We start from the raw sequence: 12,585 nt of genomic DNA, 5'->3' as shown, positions 1-12,585 counted from the left end.
TCAAGATAGAGTCTTTCTCTGTCACCCAGGCTGGAGTGTAATGGCGTGATGTTGGCTCACGGCAACCTCCACTTCTTGGGTTCAAGCAATTCTCCTGCCTCAGCCTCCTGAGTAGCTTGGATTGCAGGTGTCCACCACTGCACCTGGCTAATTTTTGTATCTTCAGTAGAGACGGGGTTTCACCATGTTGGCCAGGCTGGTCTTGAACTCCTGACCTCGTGGTCTGCCTGCCTCGGCCTCCCAAAAAGTGCTGGGATTACAGGTGTGAGCCACTGTGCCCGGCCTGCTGTGCATCTTTAATAACTCAGTCTTCCTCTAATTTCCTTCCTCTTCAGCCTCTGGATGTTATGATCCACCATGAGAAAACTCTATCACATATTGATATTTTCTGGGATGTTCCCTTTCCTTCTGGCTGTAGTCTTGCCATACCCGGTTCTCCTGAGATAACTCTGTTTCTCCTTGCTAAAGTGATGATCATTTTTTCTTCCTTGGCCTTCATGACCCTAGGCTCGGAGGTAAGGCAGACATTCTCCTTGCTCCACATTGCCAATTCTAGTCATTCTCCTTCCCTCCTTGTAGTGGATGCTACAGCTGCTCTGAGTTTGGTTGCTAAGGCTCTCAGCTGCACCCTTCCCCGGAGAATTGCTCTAAACTGACAGGGGCCTCTTGGAGATGCCTGGGTGTGACAACCTCTCCTGGGGATGGGAAATAGCCCACACCCAAAGTCTGACTGATACGAAGTATAAAAATCAGCCCTCTTGACTCAAGGTGGGGCAATTCTCTGGTGCCCCAGCATTCCCAGTAGGGTTAGAATCAGGCTATCTTCTAGCAGAAGCCACATTCTTGCTTTTCTTCACCTTCCCTTTCTTGCTTCGTTCATTTTCTTATAGGTCCCTCATGAGCACACACCTTCAATAAATCCCTTCCACAGACATCCTCATCTCAGCGTATGCTACTAGGGAATCTGACCTAGGAGACCCTCCATAAACCCTGGCTTAGTCTGTTGTATCATCATACTGTGTTGTCCATCCATCACCCCTCAATGTAACGTGCACCCAAATCAATTACCACTTCTTTGATTTTTAAAATTTTTCTCTTAACTGTGCATGGAAGAAAATTGTAAATATGAGAAGATGTGCTCACTTGTATTTCATCGTTATGTGTTAACTACCGTTACCCTTAACTCAGGGGAGAATGCCTTGACTATAGAAGGGCCTGGCCCTAAAATTTGCAGAGCATGTGGCAAAGCTCCACATATTATTGCCTCACTTTAAGTTTTTAGTCAAAGTAATAAACTGTTAAATGAAATAAATTCTATCCACCTACCTTGACAAATATAGCTCCATAATAACCTGGAATTCAAGGGTGAGAATGAGCTCTGGATGGGCACGTCTCCTTAGCTCCACTGGCCCCTTGCTTCATGGGAATGGATGCAGATGGAAGAGGCCAGGTGGGACTATCTAAAGGCCCCCTCACCCCCAGTATGGTGATGAATAACACATTAAATCACACTTTATTTTTATAACTTGAATTGTTGGTCACTAATCTAACCTGAAATGTGGCTCCTGGTGCCCTCAGGAAAGGTTGTTGAGGATCAGTTGCTAAGAAGGCTTACACCTCCTATGCTACCCCTGGGTTTTCACCTCCCACACTTCTAAGGAAACAGAAAAATAGGTAGAGGAAATATAAGCAGAAGGTTCAGCAGCAAATTCTAGTTTGCTCTGGAATCTGGAAAACCTAAATCAGAGATGCTCTAAAAGTTGTTTCAACTTGGAGAGAAATATCTTTCATTCATTCAAATATATTCATGGAATAATATTACCTGCCAGGTAATGTGCTAAGCAATGAAGACATAAAAAGAAAAATACATGGTTCCTGTTGTAAAGGAACTTAAAATTTAGGAAAAAGAAATACATACAAACAACAATATATTACAATAATTGATCTACTAGCTATTGAAAGTGTAGAAGAACATAGGAGAGAGGGTAGAAAGTCTAACCGCAGGAATCAGGGAAAGATTTGGAGATGAGACACCAAAAATTATGAGTACAAGCTTTGGGAGCAATCAGGAAGCAGGACACTCAAGGCAAATGGGTCAGTTCATGGAAAGGAAGAGGTAGAAAAGTAAGTCATGTGAGGAGAATCATAAATATTGAGTATTGATAGAGCAGAGTGGGAGGAAGTGAGACTGATAAGAGTTAAGGCAAATACCAAAACATTTCGGCATAATGGTCAAGAAGTTTAGACTTCATCAGCTAAGCAAGGGTGAAGGAAGAACATTGAGCATGGGATAATTTAATCAATTCAAATGTGTGCAAGATGGTTTGTTGACTAGATTGGAGAGTGGTGAACCTCAAGGCTCTGAAGTCCAAAAAAAAAAAAAAAAAAAAAGACCTCTGTGATCATCCAGGCAAGATATGAGGAGCTTCTAAGCCAGGAAGTTACTTAAGATGGAGAGGATCATAGAGAGGGGATAAACATTTTGGCCCTAGAGTTGACAGAATTAGACATTGAGAGCAAGGAAGAGAAGTCACATTAGCTAAGTCCTTCCAAGCATGAAATCAGCATTTCCATCCATTCTCAAGTTCTTTTATGATCACTCATAAAACTGTGATGGTATATTAGTGAGACTTCTTTGTCATGACCAAAGACAAACTGTGGAGTCTATATTTAAACCTTCTGAGGACTAAGTGACAGCCAGAGTTCATATATGTGTCAAAGATGTGCTTATTGTGTAGGATGATTACGTCAGGTTATAAAATCTACCTAGGTTGACAGGCTGTGTGGTTCCACCTCTCCCAAGTCCTAAATGAGACTGATCGATGCAATTAAGGAATGAATGTACAATTATGGTCACTCATCTTTACCCCATTCTCTCACCCAAATGTACTCAATTTAGAAATAAGTCCAAGCAACAACTAGAACTTATTTATAGAACATATTCAATTTATGTTTCCTACTGGGATTTGGGGAGTATTTTAACCCTCTACTTGTCAAATTTTTAGTTAACTACTTACAAGATCTTTTGTTTCTCTATGGATTTTTTAACTTTTCGAAGTTTGTTAGCCATGACATGGGCTTCTTTATCAGCTTTGGGAGGCCTTTTTGTCTCCTGCTTTTTCTTTAGGGACGTGCTCACACTTTTGGCTGCGTTTTCTACAGCTCCTAACTTGAATCTGGAAATAAAAAGAATGTGCACCTTGAAAATAACATCATAAATACAATTCAAAATCATATTTCCATCTACTGCTATCATCCCCTGTTGGGTTTTTAATACCCACCTTTATAAATGTTATCCAGAATGTGCACATCAGGTGTTCCGAATCAGCCAACTCCTTATTAACCACCTATAGTAAATAGTGTTGCCGGCCCTCCCCTTCTCTCTCCCCCGACCCCAGTCCCCTCACCCACTCCGCCACACAGACATTACCCTGGGACAAAGCAATGAGAACTCGTGGAAATTTTTCCTCTAATAGCAGTCAAATATTCCATAAGCAAGGAACAGAGAACAATGGTTTTTCTCCATTTATCTCCATTTATATACAGAAGACAGATAGCTATCCCCATCACCACCCTTCTCTAAAAATGAGAAAAAAAAGATTAATCAAAAAAAAGTATTCTTTTGGTAGAAGGTGAGAACCTACGATTCTTTCCAAAAGAAAAAACCCTAGCTGTTGCTGGACTTTGCAATGCAGAAATGTCTCTAAGCTCTGGGCTTTATAGTTCTTTAAATGTAAGTACCTAGGAATATAGTGATCCATACTTCCTGGCACCCTGGGGTTTAACCCAGCAACCTGGTCTAGGTTGTACTCAGTAGGCCTTCTCAGATCTGAGCAATTAGCTACAAATTGGTAAAGACATTTATAGACAAATGGCTACAGATCAAATTCTCCTGATACATGAAGAGCAAAATGTTTCTAGAGGAAGTAAAGGCAAACATTTCCTATGTTTATTTCACATGCATTTCCCAGTGTCAGGAAGCTAGGGCTTTTTACAGGAGCACTGAAAAGCCCAGGGAGGTCTTATTTCCCCACTGTTTCTTGGTGGCAAAATGCTGTGGCTGCAATAGCCAATAGCTATTGTCACTATACTAACCATAGCTTATAGCTTATTATAGCAAGTCATAGGTCTGGTTTGTATAATAAAGCTTTTTAAATCTATGCTGTGAAGCAAAGGGCCTTTCTAAAGTTTTTATAGAGCTAACATCAAAAGGAAATGTGTTTAGCTAGTGAACAGTAAATAAACTGGCACACTGGTGAAGTAAGAATTTTAAAAGTGACAGTCTACGCCACATGACAAGAAATTTCATATAGTAGACAATAAAATAATAATAGCAGTAAACATTTAAGTTATACACAGTTGACCGGGCATGGTGGCTCACGCCTGTAATCTCAGCACTTTGGGAGGCTAAGCCAGGCGGATCACCTGAAGTCAAGGGTTCAAGACCAGCCTGGACAACACGGTGACACAGAATACAAAAATTAGTCGGGCGTGGTGGCACATGCCTGTAATCCCAGCTCGGGAGGCTGAGGCAGGAGAATTGGTTGAACCTGGGAGGTGGAGGTTGCAGTGAGCTGAGATTGCGCCACTGAACTCCACCCCTGGGTGACAGTGAAACTCCATCCCCCTTAAAAAAAAAAAATTATATACAGTTGTCGGGCATTATTCTCAGTGACTTCAGTATATTAACTCATTTAGTACTGACAACAATCATATGAAGAAGGCACTATTAATATCTCTATTAATATCCTTATTTCCAGATGAAAAAATTGAGACACAAAAAGATTAAGTGGCCTGCCCAAGAACCCACAGCTTATATGTGGCAGAGTCTGGCCTGCAGGCCTCTGTTCTCAAACCCTGTTTTTAACTGACATATGTTGCTTCTCTTTTTACATTAACGGGCCTAGGAATTACTGGGGCCTAGGAATATATTACTTTTTAAAATAGTGTTACTTTCATCATAGTACTTCATTAAAAAAAAAAAAAAACTCTTGGAAATAAAGTTTAAAGGTCACTTGGAAATAATGTTGCCTCTTAAATCTCTCGGATAACCTATATATTATGTCAATCAAAACAAAACCAAAGAAAAAATATCTCCAAATATGTTGACTATATTTAGAATTAGAAATGAGAATTATAACCCAAGATACACAGCTATGGCAAGCCATACATGTGTCTGAAGGGACAAAGATAAAAGGAAGCTTGTATTGGCAAAAGGCAAAGTTTACATAAGCTGCTTAGAAACATAGTTCATTGGTGTTGGAGACGCAAAACCAGAGGTGGCATCAATTTATCGGTGGAGATGCCATTACTGGGTGGTGTTCTTTCAAGGGCATCTTATCTGAATTGCTGTAGCCCTAAAGAAAGAACTGCCTGTGGGATTATTTTAGAAAGTCCTTGAGACAGCTTATCTCAGCCATACAAGCATGAACACCCCGCCTTCATGCTCTCTCAGCTCTAGTCTGTTTGGATCTGACAAAAAGGGATCATCCTGGTATCTGCAACTTTTACAAGAATGAATGCGGCCTAGAGATTAGACCTCATTCAATAACATTTTTGTAGCACTGTGCTAAATGCTTTCATAACTTAGGTTTATTTAATTCTCACCCCAATCCAATGCATTATTATTGTGATCATCTCATTTTGCAAATAAGGAAATTAAGGCTTAAAGTCATTAAGTAGCTGTCCAGAAATAACACAGTTCACGGGCGCAGAGGTGGGATCCAAGTTTGGGCCTGGCCGTGAAGTGTGTGCCCTTAAGCACACACTGCCATTGCCATCAAACACTGAATATGCTCCATGTATTTTTTTTTAAGAGATCAGACTGCAGAAGGCTTAAGGGTCCATTACTATTTGAAAAGCTCCTAGAGGTAAAACTTGAGCCCAGACAAATCCTCAGATCTCTTGATGATCTGGGGCTACTTAGCACTAAATCAAATTGTGTAAGACCAAGGATGTTCACAGTTTATTCTGTAGAGAATTCAAGAGTCATGTAAACATGCCAAGCTTCAATTCTTCAAGTAGAATTAAACTTTTGATGTTTTGTGAAATATTTTAGTTTTAAAATATTTTAAGTATGTGAAGGATTTTGGAACATGCTACTCCCAAAATATACCACTCTGGCATATTAACTATTTTGAGTTGAAAGCACTAGAAAAAACAGCAGGGTCAAGAAGATCACTCTGATCTTCTTTCTTTTTCTTAAAAGTAGCAGATTAAACGCCCATAAAAAACGTTTTTATACCAGAAGGAGAGTAACACTCCTATCTTCAAAGATGGGAATTTGAAGCCAAGGGACATCTATACTAGCAAACCTTGTTAAACTAACTCTTACCTTCCTAGTCACATCTGTGCCCAAGTTACCCTAGCCTACGTCCCTTTACTTTGTCACATTTTTCACAATTTACCACTCTTTGTCCAATTCACTATGTAAGTGTCCAACTCTAACTGCATCTTTGGGTCTTCATCTCCTTATGAAGCCTTCTACACCATATAAAACATACTACATACATGTGCATGCTTTTCTATTGATTTGTCTTATATCAGTTTAATTCTCAAGCCCAGGTAAAAAAGCCTAAGGTGGTAGAAGTAAAATTTTGCCTCCCCTATATTTGTATGAAGGTATGAATAATAAACAGCTATTTTTCAGTTTCTGTTTTGTAGTGAGGCTTTCAGAAATATCCCAGAGGTACAGAATTACTTTTGTTTCTAATTACGACCTATAGCCACACTTGAAAGTGAGACAGGTGAGCTCTGTAAATCTTTGGCAGTGCAGAAATGTATTTTCCTTATCCCAACAACAAAGATAAAAGGAGTAATATTACTGCAATCCCCCAAATTTCCAAACACAATCTTACATTCACCCATCATTGTAATTTCAGAAATATATCATCAATGATTCATTCCTATATGTCTGTTTACATGTGAGCAAGTTTCATTAAACTTTTCCACCTAACCAAGACTCTGGATTTATTTACTTCAGCTTCCATGGCTTAAGTGTAGTTTGAAATTATCCAAAGTAAACAGAGTATTGTGTTCTAGTCCCAAACTATTTTATCAAAGTTAATCCAGGATCTAGTATGTTATCCATTTAGTAAATTGTACTTTGATATCCAATGAAATTGCACTATTTTGTTCAATTTTAAGCTATTTTATACTATAATATATAAAATTTAGAAAGATATCAGCATATCTGGATCACAGTTCTCATTACTATAAATTAAATATAATAAAATACACTGTCAATAAGTAGTATATTATGAAGATACTTTAGTTTTATGTGGGATACTTGTGTGCATATACATTCAATTTGTTTTGCAAAGACCCTAGGTATGCATTAAAAATTAACAAGGCTAAATAAAAAATAATAGTTTACAGTAGAAAGAAAACAAACATAGAGTAGCAAACTATATAAAGATGGTCATTCATAATAGCACAAACACAAATATAAGAATTGAACTAGAAAGTTGTATTTTTAAACAAAACATATGCATTCAAATAACTAATGGGCCCCAGAAACAGTAATGAACGCTGCACTACAATAGGAAAGTTTGTATAACTCCCCTCACCTTAAAACAGCTGTCCCCAACCTTTTTGGCACCAGGGACTGGTTTCATGGAAAACAACTTGGCGGTGGGTGGCGGTGGGAAAGTGGTACACAGGGACTGGGTGGGGGGGATGGTTTCGGGATGAAATTGCTCCACCTCAGATCACCAGACATTCGTTAGATTCTCATAAGGACCGTGCAGCCTAGATCCCTCAGATGTGCAGTTCACAATAGGGTTGATCTGATCGGAAGTGGAGCTCAGGCAGCAGTGCTTGCTGGCCCACCACTCACCTCCTGCTCTGTGGCCCAGCTCCTAAGAGACCATGGGCTGGGCCAGTGACCGTCTGTGGCCTGGAAGTTGGGGACCCCTGCCTTAAAGGAATGAGTCTAATACAATTTACAAGCAAAACCAAATTAAATTAAATAACTTACAAAAAAAATAATGCAGGTAACTTCTCCATTTTCCTTAGTTTTTCAACTAGAAGCGGAAACTTCGTGATCATGTTTTCTGGACTCAAATCTGCTGCAGGACTAAGATTCTGAAGTACCATTCTGGCCTGTAGCAGTGAACACAAAACAATTTTAAGTTCTGCATGAGAAAGAAATTACTACTTTTCGCTAAAATATTTTCTTAGTTGTCTAATATATGTTTTTGGGTTTTTTTTAAATAGTCCTATGAAAGTACATCATAAAATTAGGCAAAGAACCATCAAAGAAACATACAAATCAATACACTAGAGAACAAAAAATTGGCAGTGATATATACACACACACACATATGCAATTTGACCTGCAAATTTTAAGGCAATACAAATCAGGAATAGAAGTTTTCAGCAAATGATGCTGGTTTCACTATGACAGGAGGGCAAGTGTGAATCACTTTCTACATTATGTCAAAAAATCACATCCAAATATATTTTCAAGGTTTGTAAATGACAAAATAGCTAGAAGAAAATGTAACTCAATTATATTATGTTTTTGAATGGGAGTAGACTAAGGTATTACAGAAAAAAAAATCCAATGAGAAAAGTCTAATATATGTCATTCCTCAATCTGCGCCAATAAATCAAATTTCAAAATATGAATACCATCAACTTATTAAAACAAATATCTGTAACTTATATAATTCCAGGAAAAGTTTCAATACCCAAATACTTCCTACAACTTGAAATAATAATAAGAAAAGAACAGTAAACTCCAAGTCAAAAAAGAAAGAGGAGTAAAACATTCTTCTCAGAAACTATTACTGTGAGTTCAGTCTCTCTACTGTTAAAGTATCAACAATATCATCTCTTTGGATAGAGAACCTTCTGTTCTTATCTGCTATGCCATTTAGAAAAAACCAGTAGCCTCTGGCACATGGTTCAGAAGACATTGAGGATAAGACAAAGACCAGTTTACTTTCTCTTTTTATTCTATCTCAGAATCACTAGACTTCGTGTTCAACTTAAAATTTTAAAATAAAAATTGAGGATTAAAAAAAATCAGAAAATGGTATTAACTGAATGATATAACTCAAGAAAACAATATAAATATAGTTTGGCCAAAAAGTGTATGAAAATTACCTCCTCTATGTTGCCATTTTTAATCCAACTTGTTAATTCTGACTTTAGACTCTCTTCATATTTTCTAGCATCCATCTTTTTAATGACTAATTTATTGTTAAAATGAATGAAGTTTTCTGGGCACAGTTCCTTGAAAACAAATATTACAAAATTGGGTACAATCATGCAAGAAAATCCAAAAGTATTTCTCAATTATATACCTCTTTAACAGCCTTACAAGTTTCTTGAGCATAGAGATGGTTAAACTTTTTATCTCCACATAGCTTCTAATGCATAACATTACTAGGATGGATGAGCTCTTCAGAAGAGAGGATACAAAGCAAAACAAAGTTAAAGATGAAAACAAATGGCAGTTGGGACTTAGAAGGGAAGCAAGTGTAATAAAAAGAAATATGAATCTAAGATGTAAAAAGATTGAAATATGATAGTGTTTGAGAAGTTGAAAAGATTAAAAAAAAGAAATATTCTCAGGAATTAAAATAAAATACAAGTTAAAACCCATTAAAAAACAAACAGATAATATTAGAAATATGAGAAGAAGCACTTTTATTTTAGGAAGAGTCAACTAATAATTTTAAAAGATTAGATGCAAGTGATTAGAAAGGGTGAGAGTTTGTCAATGTTATCATCCTCTATAATAGGATTAATTACATCAGTATTATTTACCTGGGCCCGGGGCCAACTTTTCCAAATTTGAAACATGGCATCATATAGCTGGATGCTTTCTCGAGGTGAAAGGGTAAGATCAGGAGGGAATCCATACCTTTCAATCTGTTTAAAATAAAATTAAAATTCTTACTCTTTATTTTATTTTATGTCTTATCCTTTGCCTCTCAGTCACTATCATAACCCAAAGACACTGAAAGGCAAAAAACTAAAATGTTCAAATGCTGATAGGTGCTAAATGCTAACAAAACACTATCTACACAGGTCACTGAATCACTAAAGCGGGAAAAAAGCCAAAAGCCCACTAAAAATGTTTAATATTACTTCCTAAGACCTTTTCATTGTGCTAATTGAAATGACTTCATAATTGAAATCAGAGCAATGGGAAGCTGAAAGGTTTGTGGACTCACTTTAGACAATACATAACCTCTACCTTACAGCTAACACCAAAATTGATGTAGTTAAGAATGTGATTCTTTACTTTAAGTGTACCAAGCCAGGCTAAAACAGGAAAATCTTATTTGCTTATGTTTCAAGATAAGAACTGGGTCAACTTCAAGATAAAGGCTCTCAAACCACCTTCGAGACTCCAAGAAACTTCTCCCAAAGGTCACTGACAAGTCTGCTCTAAGTCTTCTTAATAATGTATGCCATTCATTTTTTCCACAAATGTTTTTAAGTGGAAATAAAAAATTCCTGTTCTCAAAAAGTTTCACTGTAGTATTTTCCACTGGTTTCAATCACTAGTGCTACAAATCATTTGCATGTAAAAACATATTCTCTGAGATGTTAATAGGAATGTAGTATAGACTGAATGTTTGTCTTCCCCCTAAACTAACACACTGAAACCAAATCCCCAATGTGATGGTATCTGGAGGCAAATCCTTTGGGAGATGATTAGGTCATGAAGGAAGAACCCTCATGAATGGGATTAATGCTGTTATAAAAGAGACCACAGAGATCTCCCCTGTACCTTCTGCCATATGAAGGCACAGTAAGAAGACAGCTATATGTGAACCAGAAAGCAGGCCCTCACAAGACACCAAATCTCCCAGTGCCTAGACGTTGGACTTCCCAGCCTCCAGAATTCTGAAAAATAAATCTTTGTTTCTAAAGCCTCCCAATTTGTGATATTTTTGTTATAGAAGCCTGACGAATGGGCTAAGACAGTATTCTTCAAAAAAGAAAAAGGAGGGAGAAATGATATGTATTGTATCAAACAGGATTCTTTGGGATTTCTCACTGGAAATGTTAAATCTCAAAGAAGTAAATATAGCATGCAAATTTATCCAAAATAATTTGACAATAGGGCACTTGTTTTCGTAAATAGCTATTAATAGGTTTTAAAATTCAGGTTTCAAATTTCAGGGCTAAAAAAGCCACTCCAAACACAACACAGTTGAAACAAACTGGAGATGACGTTTGGTAGAATGGAAAGTGCAGGAGAGTTTGAATCAGAAGATCTGGTTCTAATTGCACCTGTAAATGCTAGTTCCTCATCCATAATATAGGAATGAAAATGCAATATTTTTACTTCCACCCTAAAGACTGCAGTGAGAGCAAACAAAATCAACATATGTTCTTCAAACCTTTAAAACTATAGAACATAAAACAATTCCTGGAATCATCATTTAACATCTCAGTTGGAGCACTGAGAGATAGCTAAATGCTAAGGACTATATTATGTCAACATACTAAATAGAACAAAACACCTATTATTTTGTAATGTTGGCATCTTGCTCTCTTGTTAGGTATTACTTGAAAGTGGTTACTTACTCTACCTAACTAAAATAAAAACATACAATAAATCGAAGATTTATTATAATGTTAAAATATAAATCTTCTGTTTTTGGTTGCTAGAATGCTTATGAGTTCTTAAGTCTCTTAGCCTTTTAGAGAGGTCTGAGTTTCCTCATTTCTAAAATGAAGGATAATTCTGCCTGTGACATAGATTTTATGAGAATTATATTAGATAACATATGTAACAGGCCTAGTAAAATGCCTGGCATATGATTAATGACATAGCCATAAATATGATTGATTAATTATCCCTTATAGTTCTTAATGTTTTAAATCAGTTTAAGAGTCCTATGCCCAAATACTGGGGATTCAATTCAGTTGTTCTCCACTACATAGTGACTAATGATCCTGCAAAAGTTGAGTGAGTCTAGGCAGAAAATGAAGAGAAATAAAAGGTCATAGATTTGTACCATTCTTTATTTATAAACACAACAGTATTATAGCATGATGCTATTTTTGTAAACCACATTGTCCCTAATGTCATAGGTGAGGGTAGGCATTGATCTATGCTGAGCAGAAAGAGATAGATAGCAGTACTTTCAAGGACTTTCTGGAGCTGATAGCACTCCAGGAGTCAGCAGCTGTTCCTGTGTGGCATGAAAATTGGGCCAAAGGCCAAAGACACTGTTCTTAGCCAGAAACAAGCCATGTATGGATTGAAGGCGATCCCTCACCATGGTTGGATTCAGACCAGCTCACTCATGCTGCCCTACTCCTGAAATCATTTTTATACTACAACTATAGAGGAAAGGACCCAGGTGGATGGCCCTTCTTATGTTGCCACAGTTTATTATGTTTTTTCTTGCCACTCCATTTTTTCCATATTAATCTGAAATGGACTACACAAGACCAGGAATTATTTACTCAGTTGAAAGGCCTCCTTGGTTTTTATCACTGCTACTTTAGGATATGTCCTATATAAACACATGCTATACACATAGCTGTCAAAATAGACTTACTAATACTTAAGTCTTTATGTTCATCCTGCATTCCTGCCACAAAAGTCTA

The 12,585-nt window shown here is 37.3% G+C and overlaps 1 protein-coding gene across 2 annotated transcripts in view; it reads right to left on the bottom strand.

Moving 5' to 3' along the window:
* The window catches only part of LOC105466762 (DExD/H-box helicase 60), a 97,033-nt gene that overhangs the window by 37,359 nt on the left and 47,089 nt on the right, over positions 1-12,585 (bottom strand). For both annotated transcript variants that reach the window (XM_071092847.1, XM_071092845.1), the window contains exons 22-25: positions 9,778-9,882; positions 9,112-9,240; positions 7,979-8,103; positions 3,018-3,176 (exon numbers count right to left, since the gene is read on the bottom strand). In XM_071092847.1, coding sequence (XP_070948948.1) covers positions 3,018-3,176; positions 7,979-8,103; positions 9,112-9,240; positions 9,778-9,882 — 518 coding nt within the window. The remainder of the gene's footprint in view (positions 1-3,017; positions 3,177-7,978; positions 8,104-9,111; positions 9,241-9,777; positions 9,883-12,585) is intronic.

Source organism: Macaca nemestrina, chromosome 3 (assembly GCF_043159975.1).
Source record: "Macaca nemestrina isolate mMacNem1 chromosome 3, mMacNem.hap1, whole genome shotgun sequence".
NCBI lineage: Eukaryota > Metazoa > Chordata > Mammalia > Primates > Cercopithecidae > Macaca > Macaca nemestrina.
The sequence above is the reverse complement of the archived record's forward strand: the minus strand, read 5'-3'. Positions and strand labels throughout refer to the sequence as shown.